This window comes from Bufo gargarizans, chromosome 10 (genome assembly GCF_014858855.1).
Source record: "Bufo gargarizans isolate SCDJY-AF-19 chromosome 10, ASM1485885v1, whole genome shotgun sequence".
Classification (NCBI taxonomy): domain Eukaryota; kingdom Metazoa; phylum Chordata; class Amphibia; order Anura; family Bufonidae; genus Bufo; species Bufo gargarizans.
The window spans coordinates 16,092,611-16,114,832 of record NC_058089.1 but is presented as its reverse complement, the minus strand read 5'-3'; the positions used below and the strand labels follow the sequence as shown (position 1 = coordinate 16,114,832).

The 22,222-nt window shown below is 47.2% G+C and overlaps 1 protein-coding gene across 1 annotated transcript in view; it reads left to right on the top strand.

Moving 5' to 3' along the window:
• The first annotated feature begins 5,250 nt into the window (after positions 1 to 5,250).
• Positions 5,251 to 22,222, top strand: part of LOC122920154 (catalase-like) — a 36,692-nt gene continuing 19,720 nt past the window's right edge. Inside the window, exons 1-5 of the mRNA XM_044269378.1 lie at positions 5,251 to 5,362; positions 11,154 to 11,325; positions 14,597 to 14,707; positions 15,107 to 15,237; positions 20,103 to 20,207. Of these exons, the coding sequence (XP_044125313.1) occupies positions 5,336 to 5,362; positions 11,154 to 11,325; positions 14,597 to 14,707; positions 15,107 to 15,237; positions 20,103 to 20,207 (546 nt within the window). The 5' untranslated portion in view covers positions 5,251 to 5,335. The remainder of the gene's footprint in view (positions 5,363 to 11,153; positions 11,326 to 14,596; positions 14,708 to 15,106; positions 15,238 to 20,102; positions 20,208 to 22,222) is intronic.

Here is a 22,222-nt window from a genome sequence, read left to right as displayed (position 1 = left end):
TGCGGGTCCCAGCGGTGGGACCCGCACCTACAAGGAGAACGGAGCAGAGAAAGTGGAGGAGGGCGCACTGCGCATGCGCAGCCGCCCTCCGTTCATTTCTATGGAGCTTCCGAAAATAGCTGAGCGCTGGCTCGGCTATTTCCGTCGGCCCCATAGAAATGAATGGGAGCGTTGGCCGTGCATGCGCGGTGCGCTCCCGTTCACTTCAATGGGAGAGGCGGGGAGCTGTGCCTGGTGGTGGACGGACCCTGGGAAACCCGGGGTCCTCCAGCCACAACTCTCCCCGGCTCCGTTCTCGTTGTAGGTGCGGGTCCCAGAGGTGGGACCCGCACCTATCAGACAATGGGGGCATATCCTAGCGATATGCCCCCATTGTCTAAGATGTTCAGCGCCAGTCCTCCTAGGGCTGGTGCTGTGGGACTGCAGGTGGCCTCATATGTTGGGGGTATCGTTTTATCCCTCCCTTTGTATCGTCCCTGCACCAGGGATTTTTGGGGTTAAGCTTTTCCCAGAATCCCTTGGCCGTGGCACTGAAGCTCCTCCCTGGGGGGGGGGCTATATATTTGCTATTATTTTCCCTTATAACCATGTTATAAGGGAAAATAAAATAATAATGATCGGGCCCCCAGCCAAATCGTCTCCTAGCAACCGTGCGTAAAAATTGCACCGCATCCGCACTTGCTTGCGGATGCTTGCGATTTTCATGCAGCCCCATTCACTTCCTTGGGGCCTGCGTTGCGTGAAAAACGCACAAAGAGGAGCATGCTGCGATTTTCACGCAACGCACAAGTGATGCGTGAAAATCACTGCTCATGTGAACAGCCCCATAGAAATGAATGGGTCCGGATTCAGGGCTTACCTGTGCATCGCCGGACGGGTGAGTCAAGATGGCAGCCGGCATGTGTTCGCAGGTGAACACTGCGAACTGGCCAACACTGGATCTGTGGATATAATACATACATACACACGTGCGCGCGCGGCGTGTGTGTTTGTGCTGTAGGTAGGGTGCACACCCTAATGCAGTAGGCTGCGCACGCCTATCCCCTTTGTGTGTACAATAAACAGAGAAAATGGCTCCACTTCTACAATAAATTCCCACCTGATCTGACCTGTTTCCTGCGTTCACCGTGACTCAGCAGTAATGGGATTTATTTCCTTGTAAATTGAGAGAAGTGGTTGTTGTGTAAGCCGGGCGGCCACCTTGATTTCACTAGCTCTGCTTCCTGTTTTGAAGATGAAGCTGCCGAAAGAAAGGGAAGAGACCAAGTTTCTGCGTTTCCATCATCGCACAATATCATTACAGCGTTCCTGAAACCCGGCATGACAAAGCAACTACAGATGTAGCAGTGCTGAACTTGTTATTCAAGCTGTGTTCACAGCAGTTTTTTCCCCCCCACGTATAAAGGACGTGTCTGACTTTAGAAAATAGCATTTATCATGTAGAGAAAGTTAATATAAGGCACTTACTAATGTATTGTGATTCTCCATATTGCTTCCTTTATTCATTTTTCCATCACCTTATACACTGCTTGTTTCCATGGTTACGACCACCCTGTAATCCAGTAGTGGTGGTCGTGCACTATAGGAAAAAGTGCCGGCCTCTCTGGTGGCTGGGAGTGCTCATAGGCTGGTGCTTTTTCCTATAGTGTGCAAACACGACCACCACTGCTGGATTGCAGGGTGGTCGTAACCCCTGGATATGAGCAGTGTATAATGTGATGGAAAAATGAATCCAGCCAGCAAAGGAGGCAATATGGACAATCACAATACATTAGGAAGTGCCTTGTATTAACTTTCTCTACATGATAAATGCCATTTTCAGAAGTGAGAGGACCCCTTTAACATATCCACATGGCGTATGTGTTAAGAGGATGCCTCCGGCAGATGCCATTCAGGGCAATCTTTCGCCCTAGGCTTCCATAAGCTTAAAAAATATATATGTATTTGTCTTGTTGTTGTTTTTTTTTGCTGCATTCTGCCAGATAAATGCAAATATGTTAAATGTGGAACAAAAACATGATGTGAATGCAGCCTAAGGGCTCATGCCATGACCGTGTGCCGGCCAGGACCGCAAATTGCGGTCCGCAATGCACGGACACCGACCGTGGGGCAGCTGCATGCGGATCGCTGACCCATTCACTTGAATGGGGTCCGCAATCCGGAGTCACGGCCAGAAACACCACGGAAGCTCCGTAGTGCTTCTGTGGGTCTCCAATCCGTGCTTCCGGATTTAAGTGAATGGGTCCGCATCCGTGATGCGGGGTGCACATGGCCAGTGCCCCGTGTATTGCGGACTCGCCGTATGCGGGCCGCAACACATCCACGGCGTGGAAACAGCCGTGTGCATGAGCCCTAAGACTGTATTTGCACTGTACATACTGTAGGGGTACGGTCTGGGAACGCTGTCTTTTCTTTTAATTGTACGTGAAAGCATAGTCTTCTGCAGGGCTGTAACTATAATTCATAGGGGCCCAAAGCAAAAGCGCGATGGGGGCCCCCGCCCCCCACCACCTAGTGCAGGGATCAGCATCCTCTGGCACTCCAGCTGTTTTGAAACTACAACTCCCATAATCCTCCATTCACTTCTATGGGATATTCACTTCTATGTAATATTTGCATGCTGGGAGTTGTAGTTTCACAGCAGCTGGAATGCAGAAGGTTGCTGATCCCTAGTGTCATTAAAACAGCAACATAAGTAGCAAAAATTAAATGTAAGAAAACCCACATAATAGCAAAAAAAAAAAAAAAAAAGCCGCCATATTGTATTTCCCCACAGAAAACGACAAGAGTTCTTGCACCTGATTTGGCCCCCGAATCTCAGGGCCCCTAGCAAATGCTATGGCTGTAGTTACGCCCATGGTCTCCCGTGTGCTCCTATACAGTGGCGCACCTTATTAGACGTGTCAGACTTTTCCGTATGCCCCGGCGGGCAGAATACATGGCGTACAGCACTAATAAATCTATTGCCTTTTATGACTTTACAGACCAAACTTTTTTTTCAAAACTGGCAAAAGTGAGGCAGAAAAAAATTGCATTTCAAATGGAAAATTTGACCGCACGGCATGTGCCGCACGTCGTTTTTTTGGTGCGATTTGAACAAACATTTTGACATATTTTGCGCAGTAAATCTCCCCCTTTGTGTTTCTAGCAGCAGCAATGGCCTCCACTACCTATGTCCCTGGCATCGCCACCTCAGGCTGCCCCATCGTGATCCTGCAGTGATGTGGCGCTCAGCACATTTTATTACCCTCTCATTATTTCGTAATTCCGTGTTTCCCAGGGTGAGGAATAATGTTTGTTTGTCGACTTGTTCTGTCCTGCCCCTTTCATAGCGCTGACGCCACAGGGCAATCCTGCACATAACCTGCTCACATATTTCGTGGTGCTGTGCAGATTGTTGCTATTCACATCGGTCCCTGTCCCCGGTGGAGCTTGCAATCTAATTTTCACACACTAATCAGTATGGGTTTTCTTGGAGGAAACCTGCGCAAACACAGGGAGGCCCTACAGACTCCATGCTGACGTTCTCCTTGTGTTGGATTTGAACGCAGGACCCTAGCGATGCAAGGCTACAATGCTGATCCCTGTCCTGCACCATGGCTAGGACAAGGATCCGGCAATCTCCGGCTGTTGTGAAACTATAACTCCCTACATGCTCCATTTATTACTGTGAACAACTGTGCGAGTGTGCATGCTGGGAGTTGTAGTTTCAGGAAACCCTACTTGTAATGTGTCTGCCAATGTACAGATGTAGCAGAGCTGAGCCCGTCATGTAACTCTTGTTTGCATATTGCAGGTGTCCCTCTTTAATAAGACGCAATAGGTTTCCTTAGGCCCCTTTCACACGAGCAAGTTTTCCGCGCGGGTGAATGCATAGCACCCGCACTGACCCATTTATTTCAATGGGTCTGTGTACATGAGCGTTGTTTTTCACGCATCAGTTCTGCGTTGCGTGAAAATCGCAGCATGTTCTATATTCAGCGTTTTTCACGCAGCCCTGGCTCCATAGAAGTGAATGGGGCTGCGTGAAAAACGCATTGCATCCGCAAGCAAGTGCGGGTGCGATGCGTTTTTCACTGATGGTTGCTGAGAGATGTTGTTTGTAAACCTTCAGTTTTTTATCACGCGGGTGAAAAACGCATCAAAACACATTGCACCTGCGCGGAAAAAACTGAAGAAATGAACGCAATCGCAGATAAAACTGACTGAACTTGCTTGCAAAATAGTGTGAGTTTCACTGAATGCATGATTTTTCAGCGCAAAACATTTTAATGAGTTTTGCACGCAGAAGTTCAGGTTAGGGATCGGGGTTGTGTAGATTGTATTATTTTCCCTTATAACATGGTTATAAGGGAAAATAATAGCATTCTTAATACAGAATGCATAGTACAATAGCGCTGGAGGGGTTAAAAAAATAATAAAATAATTTAACTCTCACCTTAATCCACTTGTTCGTGCAGCCGACATCTCTTCTGTCTTCATCTGTGAGGAATAGGACCTTTGATGACGTCACTGCGCTTATCACATGGTCCATCACATGATCTTTTACCATGGTGATGGATCATGTGATGGACCATGTGATGAGCGCAGTGACGTCACCACGGGTCCTTTTCCTGTGCACAGCAAAGATGAAGACACAAGGAGATGCCGGCTGCGCGATCAAGTGGATTAAGGTGAGTTAAATTATTTTATTTTATTTTTTTAACCCCTCCAGCGCTATTGTACTATGCATTCTGTATTCAGAATGCAATTATTTTCCCTTACAACCATGTTATAAGGGAAAATAATAAAGATCGGGTCCCCATCCCAATCGTCTCCTAGCAACCGTGCGTGAAAATCATCCCGCATCCGATTTTCACGCAGCCCAAATAATTTCTACGGGGCCTGCGTTGCGTGAAAAACGCAGAATATAGAGCATGCTGCGATTTTCATGCAACGCACAAGTGATGCGTGAAAATCACCGCTTATGTGCACAGCCCCATAGAAATGACTGGGTCCGGATTCAGTGCGGGTGCAATGCGTTCACCTCCCGCATTGCAACGGTGCGGAATTCTCGCCCGTGTGAAAGGGGCCTTACTGCACCAGGTCTTCAAGGCACTGTGCTTTCTCATCCTGACTAAGGTCTTGTGCAAGGAATTTTCTGTAAACCAGAGGAAGGTTGCGACATTTTTTGGCAGCCCCATTAAGATGTTGAGGAGGGAGTGGAGCTGACAGCAGGGAGGGCGGGGTAGAGGATCCAATAAAGAGACGCCAAAAGTCACTCAAAAGGACATATCTTCTCAATTTAGCAAGTGCCAAGTACCAAGAATCAGACGGCGACCCAACCACCGTTACCATGGACCATTTCAGGCAGCAGACCAAGGTACCAGTACCAGGGGGTATCTGTAGGGCATGGTAGTTACACAAGTGCCAGGCAAGCAGTGCTTTGGTAGGAATGCCTTCTGATACTTGAGCCCTTGGAATGTCCGCACCTGCATCTTGAAGATGCCAAGTGTATTAGGAGGCCAGGGGGAAGGGGAGATGTGAACAGAGAGTATGCTGCAGGGTGTCGGGGCATGCTGAGAGTTGTAGTTTTGGAACAGCGGGAAAGCCACATGTAGGACATCACTTTGCTGCGCCAAGGGAGTCTCAGTCCACTAGGAATTAGGCCTGTACGCAATGCATTATACACGTACAGAGACTACAACACCCAGCGTGGCGACAGCAGGGCATGCTGGGAGTTCTAGTTCTACAATGCTATAGGTTACAGACCACTGACTGGCATATTAGAAGGGGTTAATATATGGTATAAAATAGTTTTGTACGGCAGGGGTTAATAGTTTATGGATCACAGAGGATGTGTTAATAAACCAGCGAAGAATGGAGCCTTTATTCTGCCACAGTAAACAGATCAGGTGAAGGGTAACGTAGGGGCGTGGAGTCAGGGCGCGGCGCGGCTGGCTGGCTTGAAACGTTCATTATTTCGGATAATATTGCGGATCGGGGGAGAGTCATCTCTTAGGAGGGCATAGTCTATAGCAGGGGTCAGCAACCTGCGGCGCTCCAGCTGTTGTAAAACTACAATTCCCAGCATGCTCCATTCATTTCTGTGGGAGTTCTTAGAACAGGGATGCTCAACCTGTGGCCCTCCAGCTGTTGCAAAACTACAACTCCCAGCATGCCCGTAAAGCCTACAGCTATCAGCCTGCAGCCGAGCATGATGGGAGTTGTAGCTTTGCAACAGCTGGAGGGCCGCAGGTTGAGCCTCCCTAGAACAGAGCAAGTATGCATGCTGGGAGTTGTAGTTTCACAACAGCTGGGGTGCCGCAGGTTGCCTATCCCTGGCATATAGATTGCAGTAATATTGGGACTTGTAGTTCTACTGTCTTTTTCAAGTCATGGGGTGAGAGTAATGTGAGTAGGGCAGATGCACATGGCAGTGTCATTTATGGATTTACGGATTTCCCGTTTCCGCGTCAAATTTGTGCCAATTCCAGGTGTCACTTGCGGATTTTATCAATTAAAATTGACCCTGGGCAACCGTGTGGTATAGTCGCAGATTTGCAGTGCAATGGGGGATTTCTAAATCCACGAGGCAGGTCGCTCTCCCTGCCGTGTAGATGAAAATTTTGAAGATCTCATCTACGTGGCTGGGGCCGTGGATCTTCTGCACGAAAATCTGCATGGAAAATCCTCACGTAATATGGACCGCGCGCATATCTTTGCTAAGACTCGTGTTATCGGTGGTGCAGGGTGCAACATGGCAGAAGTCCTGATCGTTACAGAGTAAAACAAGTCCATGTAACTAGCGGGGAGCGCAGTGAAGCACGCGCCATGTTTCTCCCGGACAACAAAATAGCGTGATGGGCTGCTAGGAATGGCTTGCAGCATCTCTGTGGGACTGTTAAAGATACTTGAGTATCTATGGGACTGCTCGGCTACCCTTCGACAGTCCTATACCGGTGAAACCCGAAAAATTCGAATATCGTGCAAAGTTCATTTATTTCAGTAATGCACTGCCGTTTTTTTTTTCTGTTTTGCGGGCCGTTTTTTGCGTTCCGTATATGGAACCATTCATTTCAATGGGTCTGCAAAAAAAACCGTATGCTTTCCGTTTCCGTGTTTCCGTATCTCCGTTCCGTGCAAAGATAGAACATGTCCTATATTTGGCCGCAAATCACGTTCCGTGGCTCCATTAAAGTCAATGGGTCCGCAAAAAAAAAACGGAACGCATACGGAAATGCATCCGTATGTCTTCCGTCTCCGTTCCGTTTTTTTGCGGAACCATCTATTGAAAATGTTATGCCCAGCCCAATTTGTTCTATGTAATTACTGTATACTGTATATGCCATACGGAAAAAAGGAAAAAAAAAAAAAAGGAACAACGGATCCGTGAAAAACGGATTGCAAAACACTGAAATAGCCATACGGTCGTGTGAAAGAGGCCTTAAAAGGTGAAACTAACATATGAGATAGGCCTCATGCACACGACCGTTGTTCTGTTCCGTTCCGCAAAAAAATGGGGTTCCGTTGTTCCGTTTCCGTTTTTGTTTCCGTGTGTCTTCCTTTATTTTTGGAGGATCACCAGACATAAAGGAAAGTAAAAAGTCAAGTTTGCCATGCAAATGATAGGAAAAAAGCGGACGCGGACGTGGATGACAATCTTGTGTGCCTCCGCGTTTTTTCACGGTCCCATTGACTTGATTGGTTTTCCGTGAAAAAAATAGGACAGGTTATATTTTTTTGACGGACTGGAACCACGGATCACGGACGCGGATGACAAACGGTGCATTAGCCGAGTTTTCAATGGACCCATTGAAAGTCAATGGGTCCGCAGAAAATCCCTAAAAACGGACCTACGGACACGGAACACAACAACGGTCGTGTGCATGAGGCTATAGACTCATTACAGGCAAAGCGAGATATTTCAAGCAGTTATTAGTTATAATTTGTATGATTATGGCTACAGCTTATGAAACCCCAAAGTCTCAGTTTTGAGGTCCTCTTTGCTCAGGGGGTATGCATTAATTAGCCGACTAGAGGGCGACACTTTGAGCCTAGAATATTGAACCTTTTCACAAAATTCTAATTTTAAGCTGCATTAATGCAATTCCTTTTAATTTGCATTACTGAAATAAATGGACTGTTGTACGATATTCAAATTTTTCGAGTTTCACCTGTAGAGTTTGACTAGGGAGGCAGCGCACATTTTTGACCCCCCGTTCCCCGCGGTTTGGTCCCTTACCAATCTAACAGTCGTTCCCCATTTACTCGTAACCTAGCCATACAATCAATGTCAGATGAACCTACTGATTTTGGCAGGCCAACCATCTTATGTGTATAGGGTGCCTCGCTGGGGGGGGGGAAAGCCCAAAAGTCCTTTTGTTTTTTAAGGGGCCCCATGCTGCAGCCAGTGGAGTCTTACTTACCTCTAGCCACTCAGGACACCTGCATGCTTGTGTATGAGGGTCCTAGGAGGGATAGCTGTTGGCAGAACAAGCTACAATATAAGGCCTCCTGCACACAACCGTTTTTTTCCCCCCGTTTACTGGGCGTTTTTTGCGTTCCGAATACGGAACCATTCATTTCAATGGTTCCGCAAAAAAAAAAACGGAATGTACTCCGTATGCATTACGTTTTTCCGTTCCATTTAAATATAGAACATGTCCTATTCTTGTCCGCAAATCACGTTCCGTGGCTCCATTCAAGTCAATGGGTCCGCAAAAAAACAGAACACATACGGAAATGCATCCGTATGTCTTCCGTTTCTGTTCCGTTTTTTGCGGAACCATCTATTGAAAATGTTATGCCCAGCCCAATTTTATCTATGCAATTACTGTATACCGTATATGCCATATGGAAAAACGGAACGGAAACAAAAAACGGAACAACGGATCCGCGAAAAATGGCCCGCAAAACACTGAAAAAGCCATACGGTCGTGTGCAGGAGGCCTAAATTGTATGGCTATTTGTGCGACTTGTGTAGTTGCACACGGCGCAAGCAAGTTTAAGCAATCCGAGTGCTGTGGAGCAACCGAAGATAATGACGAACTACCCTCGCTAGACGCTTCCTCTTTTTGAAGAAACCAGTGTGATGAAATGTGACGAAACTACAGCAACCAGCATGTCATGACACACTAGGAGTTGTAGTTTTACCACAGCTAGAGAGCCACAAGTGTATTCAGTCAGTGAAATACGAGTACGCCAGGCATGCTCAACCTGCGGCCCTCCAGCTCTTGCAAAACTACAACTCTCAACATGCCTGAACAGCCTACAGCTATCAGCCTACAGCAGGGAATTGTGGGAGTTGTAGTTTTACAACAGCTGGAGGGCCGCAGGTTGAGCATGCCTGGAGTACGCCATGTGTGACAGCTGGACTGAGCGCTGCTCCTGTGACACAAACTCACAGCATTAGGCCTCCTACGTCATTAGGCCATTTACGTTCCGTTTTTTTTTTGCATTCCGTATACGGAACCAATCATTTCAATGGATCTGCAAAAAAAAACGGAAGGTACTCCGTATGCTTTCTGTTTCCGTATTTCCGTTCCGTTCAAACATAGAACATGTCCTATTATTGCCCGCAAATAACGATCTGTGGCTCCATTCAAGTCAATGGGTCCGCAAAAAAAACCGGAATGCATCCGGAATGCATCCGGAATGCATCCGTATGTCTTCCGTATCCGTTCCGTTTTTGCAGAACCATGTACTGAAAACTTTATGCCCAGCCCAATTTTTTCATGTACTTACTGTTTAAACATTATTGTATGCTTCCGTTTCTGTTTGCGATCCGCAACAAACGGATCAAAAACGGAAAAACGGAACAGAAGCGGAAACACTACTGAAACAAAAAACGGAACAACGGATCCATGAAAAACGGACCGCAAAATACTGAAAAAGCCATACAGTCGTGTGCAGGAGGCCTTGTAATGATTTATAATGCTGTGTGTTCCCGGGGCTGAGGTCAGACAGAAACACACAGCATTATAAATCATTGTACTGCCATGAGTTCGTGTCATAGGAGCAGCGTTCAGTCCGGGAAATACTGCTATCACACCGAGCATAGCTAATGCACTGGACACGCTTGTGTGAGATTGCCCTTAGAGGACAACATGTACAACAAAGCTTTTCTATGCTGCAAACCTATGGACATCTGTCTCCGCTAAAGTCAATGGGGTATTGCAGCTCAGCTCCATTGAAGTAAATGGGACTGAACTGCAATACCGCAAACAACCAGTGGACACGTTTGGCGCTGTTTTCCAGCCATGTATTTCTAATACTGCATGGCTCCTTTAAGACCATTACTGCAAAGTCACTGTAGCTTATTTATCTAAGGAGGCAAACAGCAGAAGCTGGAAGACAAATGCATGGGACGGTGGATATAGAAATAACCACAACTATCTAGTCTGTAGTGAAGTACGGGTGTAGCAGAGCTGCGTTTGTCATGGGCTTAGGGGGGAGATTTATCAGTGCAAACCTGCTACTGTTCAAGTGTATTTGCTCTGAAAAAAAAGGGGGATGCCATGTATACCATATTCATACTGTGTGTGGGGTCACTTAACGTGGGGGGGGGGGGGGTCACTTAATGGGCATTATACTGTGCTCCAAATCCCCTGTATAACCAACGTTAATTGATGAAATTGTAGCTGCCTCTAGCCACCACTAGGGGGAGCCTGTGCGCTTACTGCATACATATTTATCATTGAGTTGGATGTGACGAGAATAACCCTGTATACAGTAAGCTCCCCCTAGTGGTGGCTGCAGGGAATTTGTAATTCAGTAAAGAAAAAGAAAAGCAGAGCTCTGACATCAATATAGAGGAAATAATCACCTGGGGAGGGATGTGAATACTGGGGAGGGGGCTACATTGGTAAAACTGGTGGAGGGTGACAGGGCCTATCAGAAGCTGAAGTCTACAGTTACCAGTTACATGGCATGTAGGAGGATCATTTGTGTAAATAAAGTTCTGCATCCTGATAATATACTTTGTATTCAGGCTTCTCACTATTTTCAAGACCTCTGCTTACTGTCAGCAAATGGGACACTCGCCAAAATGTCACAGAACTGTGTAGAGCCAGTAAATCTTGTGGTGTCCAGATGTTCATGATCTTTCTGGTCCTCAATCATTAAAAAACTGATATTAGAATCTCATCCAACTTCAATGTGTTTGCCTTCAGGATCCTTGTGTCCTCACCACCGCTGCAGGCGTTCCAACAGGAGACAAGCTTAATATCTTAACTGTGGGCCCTCGGGGGCCACTGCTGGTCCAGGACACCGTATTTATCGATGAGATGGCCCATTTTGACAGGGAAAGGATCCCTGAAAGAGTAGTGCACGCTAAAGGAGCAGGTGAGTAAAACAGCCAGGCGGTCCACGTGCCCGGGGTCCTAGAGGATTGCACATGTCTAGAGGTGGACATTTGTAAGATTGCGAACCCATCTGTGACGTCCAGCATCCTGTAGTTCCCCTTTTATGGCCTGCAGGCTCTTTGTAGATGTCACAAACCTCCTCAGTCACTGAAATATCCTTCTAGTGTAAAACATTAAATGAGGGAGAGGGAGGAGAGGAGGGAGATGCAGCTGCAGCTTCTCCTTCAGTCCATGCTGTGAGAGGGGGAAGACATGGGGGGGACTGGGCACAGCGCTACCAATGGACATGCACTTCGAAGCTTTGTCACGTACTCACCCGTCTGCGTACCCTGGCCATAATATGGTGGCGCCACTAGTGTTTCTGTGTTGCTACAGCAACCAGTCCCGCTGACAGTGGGGCTGGTCAACCTATCAGGGTGCAAGGACGCCAGACCAATCAGGCTTCGTGCTGGCGTCACATGCTTCCTGTGGATGCGCTATTTAAACAGGAAGCTGCCTGTGATTTGTATTCCTGCCTCACTATTGTTTGTTTCTCGTTATCGCCTTTTGCCTGTTTCTCGGACTTCTGTCGCGACCTCCTTTATTTGACCTTATCGGACACTATTATTTTCACTCTGCTGTGCATTTGATATCCAGTCTCGGTTTTCACCTCTTTCCGTCTGTCTACTCTTTACCCATTTAGGTTTAGGCCCCTGCACTTAGTCAAGTCAGGGACTACCGCCAACTTGGGGGCCGTTATTTAGGGGGCAGAGGTGCGGGTAGAGTACAGCGCGTCACTGTTCCCTACCCTTTAATGACAAGCTGTTTCTCAATATTAAACTTTAAAGGGGTTGTCTCCAGGGGTGTAGCTATAGGGGGTGCAGAGGTAGCAGTCGCTACCGGGCCCAGAAGCCTGAGGGGCCCAGAGTCCCTTGTGACACATAAGACACTGGCATTATAGAAAGTGCATGCTGGTTAAGTTACACCTCTGGCTGGAGGGAATGGGTTAGGTCAAGAATTTGGCATGAGGGGGTGCCCTTTCAATGTTTGCCTCTGGCAGCAGGAAGGCTACGTGCTCCCCTGCCCATTGCCAACAAGCACTGAGGGACGGGGGCCCAAGCTGAACTCTTGCACCAGGGCCGTGAGCCTTTAGCTACGCCCCTGGTTGTCTCACTTCAGCAGATGGCATTTATTATGTAGAGAAAGTTACTACAAGGCGCTTACTAATGTATTGTGATTGTCTATATTGCTTCCTTTGCTGGCTGGATTCATTTTCCCATCCCATTATACACTGCTCATATCCAGGGGTTACGACCACCCTGTAATCCAGCAGCGGTGATCGTGCTCACATATTATAAGAAAAGGCATTGGCCTCTCTGTTGGCTGGTGATTTTTTCCTATAGTGTGCAAGCACGACCACCACTGCTGGATTGCAGGGTGGTCGTAACCCCTGGATATGAGCAGTGTATAATGGGATGGGAAAATGAATCCAGCCAGCAAAGGAGACAAGACGGAGAATCACAATACATTAGTAAGCGCCTTGTAGTAACTTATTCTACATGATAAATGCCATCTGCTGAAGTGAGAGAACCCCTTTAAAGGGGTTGTCCAGGTTCAGAGCTGAACCCGGACATACCCTTATTTTCACCCCGGCAGCCCTCCTTAGCCTGGCATCGGAGCATCTCATGCTCCGATGCGCTCCCGTGCCCTGCGCTAGATCGCGCAGGGCACATGCTCTTGTGTTTACAATAACACACTGCCGGGCGGTAACTTCCGCCCAGCAGTGTGTTCGGTGACGTCACCGGCTCTGAGGGGCGGGCTTTAGCTCTGCCCTAGCCGTTTTACTGGCTAGGGCAGAGCCAAATCCCGCCCATCAGTGCCGGTGACGTCACCGGGCTGCCTGTCAGCCCCATAGAGAGCCCCGGTACGTCACCGGAACTCAGAAAAATGCCTTTGCCCTGCGCGATTTAGCGCAGGGCAAAGGAGAGCATCTGAGCATGAACTGCTCCGATGCTCATGTCAGGGGGGCTGCCGGGGTGAAAATGGAGGGATGTCCAGGTTCAGCTCTGAACCTGGACAACCCCTTTAAAGTTAGTTAGTGCCACCGAGGTCCCAGCTGGTGTTTGGACCACTAGAACTATTCAGCTGACAGCTATATTGCTGGCCTGACGATTAATGTAAAACAGTAAAAATCATATAGAACCTGCCAATCTCTTTTTCACAAAGCTAGAAACAGCCCTGAACCTCACATGGACCCAGAGATCTCCACATTCATTGCTCTAAATGGCAGCTCCGGATGGGGTGTCCTTTCTCAGGGGGCAAGTCCTTTCTGCTGCAGTTCTCTCCCTATCACAGCTGGGGGGGTCCTTTCCGCTGCAGCTCTCTCCGTGTAACTTTCACGGCTTCTAACAGAAGATGCAGCTGGTGGATGCTGAAGGATGGAACTGAGCATGTGCGACCACTTCAGCAAGATGGACAGAGAGCTGAGGAAGAGATAGTGCTATTCAGATTATTGAATGACTCAGTAGCTATACTACATTTTTAATTACATACAAGATATGAACATGAGATTCCTCAGTGTTTGATACCCTTTAATGGCTAACCTAAAAGACGATGAGAAAACGGCAAGCTTTCAGGACGACTCCGGCCTCTTCCTCGGGCACGTTATAACACGGAACCTGAAGACTGACATGTTTCTTTTCTGTTTTCGGTCAGACACTAAATAACTATGTGAGTCTTCAGATACCGTGTTCTAACACGCCCGAGGGAGAGGCCGGAGTCATCCAGAAAACTTCCAATAAAAGGTATCAGCCGGGGACGTAGCTATAGGGCAGGGATCAGCCACCTCCGGCTGCTGTGCAACTACAACTCCCAGCATGCAAACGTGCTCAGCTGTTCTCACAACTCCCATTGAAGTGAATGGAGCATTCTGGGAGTTGTCGTTTCAGAACATCTAGCGTGCCGGAGGTTGCTGATCCCTGCTATAGGGGAAGCGGCTGCTTTGGGGGCCCGAGCTCAGAAGGGGCCCACCTAGGAGGAGGACTAAAAGAGTTTATTGTCAGTTCTTCCGCGGTGTTTCCGGCCGTGCCTCCGCATCGCAAAAAAGTAGCGCATGCACTACTTTTTTTGCGGTGCGGAACCGTCGGATGCGGATCGCAGACCCCATCAATTTGCGGTCCGCAGCACGGGCACAGAGCTCTTACATTCATGCGCACGTAGCCTTAAGCTGAGCTTGTCAAATATCACTACTTGGCGTCTTCTTTTCACTGCAGGAGCATTTGGATATTTTGAAGTCACCCATGACATCACCCAGTACACGAAAGCCAAAGTGTTTGAGCGCGTTGGGAAGAAAACAGATATCGCTATCAGGTTTTCTACTGTAGGTAAGAAGATCTTAATGTTAAAGGGCCTCTGTCAGCAGTTTTGTCCCTATGACACTGGCTGACCTGTTCCATGTGCGCTTGGCAGCGGAAGGCGTCTGTGTTGGTCCCATGTTCCTATGTGTCCGCATTGCTGAGAAAAATGAAGTTTTAATATATGCAAATGAGCCTCTAGGAGCAACGGGGGCGTTACCATTACACCTAGAGGCTCTGCTCTCTCTGCAACCGGTCTACATAACAAAGGTAATGCTATCAATCAGGAGGACCAACCCTAACAGATACCGTACCTGGTTGCGTAGAGTTGATCCTGCTGACAGGAGCTCTTTAAATGAATAAAGTTACCCTGTGTGTTTTTTTTTATTTGTTCATAACACAATGTCCTGTTCTCTTTGCATGCAAAAGCCGGAGAAGCAGGATCCGCCGACACCGTCCGCGACCCACGGGGATTTGCAGTGAAGTTCTACACGGACGAAGGAATTTGGGACCTGGTCGGTAACAACATCCCGATATTCTTTATTCGGGATCCCATTATGGTAAATTGACTTCAAGCTCTTGACTCCCATTGAAAAAGTCTTAAAGTCATATGAACTTTTTTTTTCCCCTCGAGTCCAATATCAATTACTATAAATTTTTTGAAACATATAAAAAGATGGCAACAAATATGAAAGAGAGGGGGGGGGGCACTTCTTCCTAGACATTTCCTAGACATTAAGCTGCAATACCAGGCACAGCCTGTAGCAAGAGTGGCGCCTTCCTTCAAATCTCATAATACCGGTGTTTTGCCAGATTCCTATACCAGGCAGAATGCTATACCCGGAAGTGACGCGGACGCACCGGAATCAGCTGGAGGAGGGTGTGTGTGGATCTGCGCAAGGGCAGATCCACTGGATTTGTAAAAAATAATTGCACCGCTGCGGGAGAAGCACCTACTTTATTTGCATGCACGAAACCGTACACCGCGTGTGCGCACTCAGGGGTAGGTAAAGTGCGGACACGTCGACACATATACAGCAGTTCAGCCTCGCCACATAGCAGAGCTGAGTGCAGGATATTGGGGACACCACATAGCAGAGCTGAGTGCAGGATATTGGGGACACCACATAGCAGAGCTGAGTGCAGGATATTGGGGACACCACATAGCAGAGCTGAGTGCAGGATATTGGGGACACCACATAGCAGAGCTGAGTGCAGGATATTGGGGACACCACATAGCAGAGCTGAGTGCAGGATATTGGGGACACCACATAGCAGAGCTGAGTGCAGGATATTGGGGACACCACATAGCAGAGCTGAGTGCAGGATATTGGGGACACCACATAGCAGAGCTGAGTGCAGGATATTGGGGACACCACATAGCAGAGGTGATTGCAGGATATTGGGGTGGTGGGGTCACCACATAGCAGAGCTGAGTGCGCACGCGCAGTGTCTGGTTTCACGCATGCAAATGAAGTAGGTGCTTCTCCCGCGGCGGTGCAATTATTTTTATGAATCCAGATCCAGACACAGCTGATTCCGGTGCGGCCACGTCACTTCCGGGTATAGCATTCTGCCAAGGTATAGGAATCTGGCAGAACACCGGATTCATTAGGTTATGCCTATTGCAGGGCCTGAGCGGGAGGTACCTGAAGAGGGTCAGGCCTCACTCCGGCACTAGACATAACCATGGTCAGACTGGCCCACCAGAGTACCAGAGGATCCTCCAGTGGCCCAAGCTCTGACAATAATGATCCTATATACACAGAGGGTGGGCCCCCAGAATAATTTCCACTGGTGGGCCTAGCGGGTCACACAACAGCGTCCATCTATTCCATTGTAAAGGCATACATACCAAGCTAGTAAACTCAAGTGTTTGGGTAGGAACGCCGAAACCTGCCCGGGTCCGCCAGTTCTGGGAGAGGCTTACATAAGTTCCTACTATTTATGGCTTGGGGACAGTCCCCACAAATTCGGGACTCTTGTGAAGGATGTAACACTGTAATGTAATACAAAGTTGTAGACTCAGTGGTGTACAAGAGAAGGGACCCCATAGCAAAGTGACCCCCTCCATTTCGGTATTTGTTTCACCCTGCAAGCCCTTGTCATCGTGACTCTTGCACATCACGTATACAAATATCTACAAAGTACCAAATGTTATAAAAATATAAACGCTTCAATTAATAAAAGGCGGCAGATCTCAGACAATAAAAGGAGGAACCCGCACTGTGCAGACGGTGATACATACTGTAAAACTGCACTGTATCTAGCCCAGCCGAATCCAGGCTACACAAACTATTATTATTGCTATATAATAATCCGCCTGGGCGCAGTAAATAACCCCACACCCCTGATGTGTTTAGCTGGGGATTCTTTCAAGGGATAGAAGCCGCAGCGAAACCCGTGTCGGGGCTTGTTCACCTGGCTACTGTATTATCTGCTGTTTAGGCTACTGTCACATCTGTGTTTTTGCTGTACGGTTTTCAGATTCGGCAGAAGATTATCCAACCAGCTGCATCCGGTTATATTCTATCAAAAATGAACATGCCGGAATACGGAATATGTCAGCGCTGTATAAATGAGTACATCTGCCTTGTGCTGTCCGGTTTTGAGATCCGGCAGAGGATCTAAAAATCGTCGGAAAATGCTTCAGTTTTGTCCTCATTCATTGTCAATAGGGACAAAGCTGAACAAACCGGAATGGAGTTCACCAGAATGCGTTGTGTTCCTATGCCGGACACAGCGTTTTTGTGTGCGGAATGGGTAACTGAACATCTGGCACTAACACCACTGTAAGTCAATGGACGCCGGGTCCGTTTTTTTTCGTGTCCAAAAAAACCCTGGATCTGGCACTATTGACTTACAATGGTTTTAGTGCCGGACCTGGCATGTTCAGTTTCCCACGTCGCACACAAAAACATGGAGTCTCAACCAGAACTCCCGACCTCCTTCTGGTAGCAAACAGGACGGGCCCACTTCTGACCAGGAAAGGAGGGGAGAATGGAATGGTAAGTTCCATTCTCTCTAAGTGTAGCTCTGCCATAGTTGCTGCCACCTGCTGGTGAACCAGGCACATTACATGAACAATTATATAACATTATTATAAATGCACAGTGTCTAGAGACATGGAAATAAATGCATAAGATAACAGTATATTATCATTCACAGATAGAAGCAGGGCGTAGGACTGGTAATGTCACTCGGAGTGTTACACATACAGTACCATTTATTATATGGTCTTATTACTGAATTGTCTATTTATTCATGCGGTAATAATAGTTTGTTTAGCCTGAATTAGGCTTGGCTAAATAATTGCCATATTTTTTTAATGTATTTCATTGTATGTATAGAATAGGTCCCTCCTTTCTTTCTACGAGATGTCCTGCTTTTTATTGTCTAATTATTTGAGACTAATTGAAGCTTTGATATTTTTCTAACATTTGGTACTTTGTAAATATTTGTATAGGTGATGTGTTTTTGTTATGCTGTTCAGTATGTACATTCTTTAAGTGTTGGTGGCCTATATATATATATATATATATATTTATATATATATATACAGTACAGACCAAAAGTTTGGACACACCTTCTCATTCAAAGAGTTTTCTTTATTTTCATGACTATGAAAATTGTAGATTCACACTGAAGGCATCAAAACTATGAATTAACACATGTGGAATTATATACATAACAAAAAAGTGTGAAACAACTGAAAATATGTCATATTCTAGGTTCTTCAAAGTAGCCACCTTTTGCTTTGATTACTGCTTTGCACACTCTTGGCATTCTCTTGATGAGCTTCAAGAGGTAGTCACCTGAAATGGTCTTCCAACAGTCTTGAAGGAGTTCCCAGAGATGCTTAGCACTTGTTGGCCCTTTTGCCTTCACTCTGCGGTCCAGCTCACCCCAAACCATCTCGATTGGGTTCAAGTCCGGTGACTGTAGAGGCCAGGTCATCTGGCGCAGCACCCCATCACTCTCCTTCATGGTCAAATAGCCCTTACACAGCCTGGAGGTGTGTTTGGGGTCATTGTCCTGTTGAAAAATAAATGATGGTCCAACTAAACGCAAACCGGATGGAATAGCATGCCGCTGCAAGATGCTGTGGTAGCCATGCTGGTTCAGTATGCCTTCAATTTTGAATAAATCCCCAACAGTGTCACCAGCAAAGCCCCCCCACACCATCACACCTCCTCCTCCATGCTTCACGGTGGGAACCAGGCATGTAGAGTCCATCCATTCACCTTTACTGCGTCGCACAAAGACACGGTGGTTGGAACCAAAGATCTCAAATTTGGACTCGTCAGACCAAAGCACAGATTTCCACTGGTCTAATGTCCATTCCTTGTGTTCTTTAGCCCAAACAAGTCTCTTCTGCTTCTTGCCTGTCCTTAGCAGTGGTTTCCTAGCAGATATTCTACCATGAAGGCCTGATTCACACAGTCTCCTCTTAACAGCTGTTCTAGAGATGTGTCTGCTGCTAGAACTCTGTGTGGCATTGACCTGGTCTCTAATCTGAGCTGCTGTTAACCTGCGATTTCTGAGGCTGGTGACTCGGATGAACTTATCCTCCGCAGCAGAGGTGACTCTTGGTCTTCCTTTCCTGGGGCGGTCCGCATGTGAGCCCGTTTCTTTGTAGCGCTTAATGGTTTTTGTGACTGCACTTGGGGACACTTTCAAAGTTTTCCCAATTTTTCGGACTGACTGACCTTCATTTCTTAAAGTAATGATGGCCACTCGTTTTTCTTTACTTAGCTGCTTTTTTCTTGCCATAATACAAATTCTAACAGTCTATTCAGTAGGACTATCAGCTGCGTATCCACCTGACTTCTCCACAACGCAACTGATGGTCCCAACCCCATTTATAAGGCAAGAAATCCCACTTATTAAACCTGACAGGGCACATCTGTGAAGTGAAGACCATTTCAGGTGACTACCTCTTGAAGCTCATCAAGAGAATGCCAAGAGTGTGCAAAGCAGTAATCAAAGCAAAAGGTGGCTACTTTGAAGAACCTAGAATATGACATATTTTCAGTTGTTTCACACTTTTTTGTTATGTATATAATTCCACATGTGTTAATTCATAGTTTTGATGCCTTCAGTGTGAATCTACAATTTTCATAGTCATGAAAATAAAGAAAACTCTTTGAATGAGAAGGTGTGTCCAAACTTTTGGTCTGTACTGTATATACTCTGTATATAAAGGTCTAGGCCTCCTCTCTTTAAGGGCCCCAAGCATCTGCACGGCCTGCCTCTGTGGTACGTGTGCCCTTCTGTAGATTGCAAAGGTTGGCACCTGTAGCACTGCATCTAAAAAAGGAAGCCAATCTCATACTGGAACCATTGCCCAGCGGAGAGTCCTGGCATGACCAATGTCATCAGGTATCCTGGTATAACCTGTACTTATAATCTGTTCTGTCTGCAGTTTCCGTCCTTCATCCACAGCCAGAAAAGGAACCCGCAGACACATCTGAAGGACCCTGATATGGTGTGGGACTTCTGGAGCCTGAGACCGGAGTCACTGCATCAGGTGCGGTATCATATCCGGCAAGTGATTGGAATATTGGAAAAGTAATACCAACCATTTACTGAAATAATAGAGGGAGGGGGCACATGAGCAGAGTTTGGATGTTTGATTAAAGGGGTTATCTAGGATTTAAAGGGGTTATCCTATGACTATTATCATATAGTGCATGACAATCTATTTCTAACAAAGCTAGAACCAGCCCTGCACCTCACATGGATCCAAAGATCTCCCCATTCATTGCTCCAATTGCTCTTCTAGATTTATTTCAAGCTAGCAGCTCAGTGGGAGTGTCCTTTCTGCTGCAGCTCTCAACCTATCACAGCTCAGGGTGTGTGTCTTTTCTGCTGCAGCTCTCTCCCTATCACAGTTCGGGGGGGGGTGTCTTTTTTTAGCTGAAGCTGTCTTCCATTCACAGCTCAGGGGGCTTGTCCTTTCTGCTGCAGCTCTCAACCTATCACAGCTCAGGGGTTGTGTGTTTTCTGCTGCAGCTCTCAACCTATCACAGCTCAGGGGTTGTGTCTTTTTTGCTCCAGCTCTCTCCCTATCACAGCTCAGGGGTTGTGTCTATTCTGCTGCAGCTCTCTCCCTATCACAGCTTAGGGGGTGTGTCTATTCTGCTGCAGCTCTCTCCCTATCACAGCTTAGGGGGTGTGTCTATTCTGCTGCAGTTCTCTACCTATCATAGCTCAGGGGGTGTGTCTATTCTGCTGCAGCTCTCTCCCTATCACAGCTTAGGGGGTGTGTCTATTCTGCTGCAGCTCTCTCCCTATCACAGCTCAGGGGTTGTGTCTTTTCTGCTGCAGCTCTCAACCTATCACAGCTCAGGGGTTGTGTCTTTTCTGCTGCAGCTCTTTCCCTATCACAGCTCAGGGGATGTGTATTTTTTGCTCCAGCTCTCTCCCTATCACAGCTCAGGGGTTGTGTCTATTCTGCTGCAGCTCTCTCCCTATCACAGCTTAGGGGGTGTGTCTATTCTGCTGCAGTTCTCTCCCTATCATAGCTCAGGGGGGGTGTCTATTCTGCTGCAGCTCTCTCCCTATCACAGCTTAGGGGGGGGGGGGGTGTCTATTCTGCTGCAGCTCTCTCCCTATCACAGCTTGGGGGGGGGTCTATTCTGCTGCAGCTCTCAACCTATCGCAGCTCAGGGGGTGTGTCTTTTCTGCTGCAGCTCTCTCCCTATCACAGCTCAGGGTGTGTGTCTTTTCTGCTGCAGCTCTCTCCCTATCACAGCTCAGGGGTTGTGTCTATTCTGCTGCAGCTCTCTCCCTATCACAGCTCGGGGGGGGGGGGGGGGTCTATTCTGCTGCAGCTCTCTCCCTATCACAGCTCAGGGGGTGTGTCTTTTCTGCTGCAGCTCTCTCCCTATCACAGCTCGGGGGGCTTGTCCTTTCTGCCACAAATGTCTCTCTTTAAAATCTTACCTGTATAAAAACCTGGATTCAGGCCTGGTCATTAAGGGGTTAACAATAGTTAAATAAATTAGAGATACCTAAAGAAAAAAATGGAGTACTAGATCAGTGATATTAGGGAAGTTTTCAAATAAGTGCTCGTGCACATGACCGTTTGTATTTTGCGGTTTGCAAAACACGGATCCACAAAAAAAGGATGACATGCGTGTGATGTCCGTGTTACATACTTTTTTTGCTGATCCATTGTAACAATGCCTATCCTTGTCTGCAAAAGCGACAAGAATAGGACATGTTCTATTTTTTTGCACAACGGACTTGCGGACATATGGATACGGAATGCACACAGAGTCATTTCAGTTTTTTTTGCGGCTCCATTGAAATGAATGGACACGGACAAAAAATATGTTTGTGTGCGCGAGCCCTAACCTGTTAGGCCGTTGTAAATGTTGGAGGGAGGAGGGAAGTTCCTCATTCAGACCCCGCACCTCTCACCCTGGAGGACTTCGCATGTCCCGCATCATAGGCAGAGCTCATGTTCAATGCTTCATTTGCCCTGCGGTAGCTCTGAAGGAGAATTGCGCCCTTGTCGCTGGATTTTCCACAAATAAA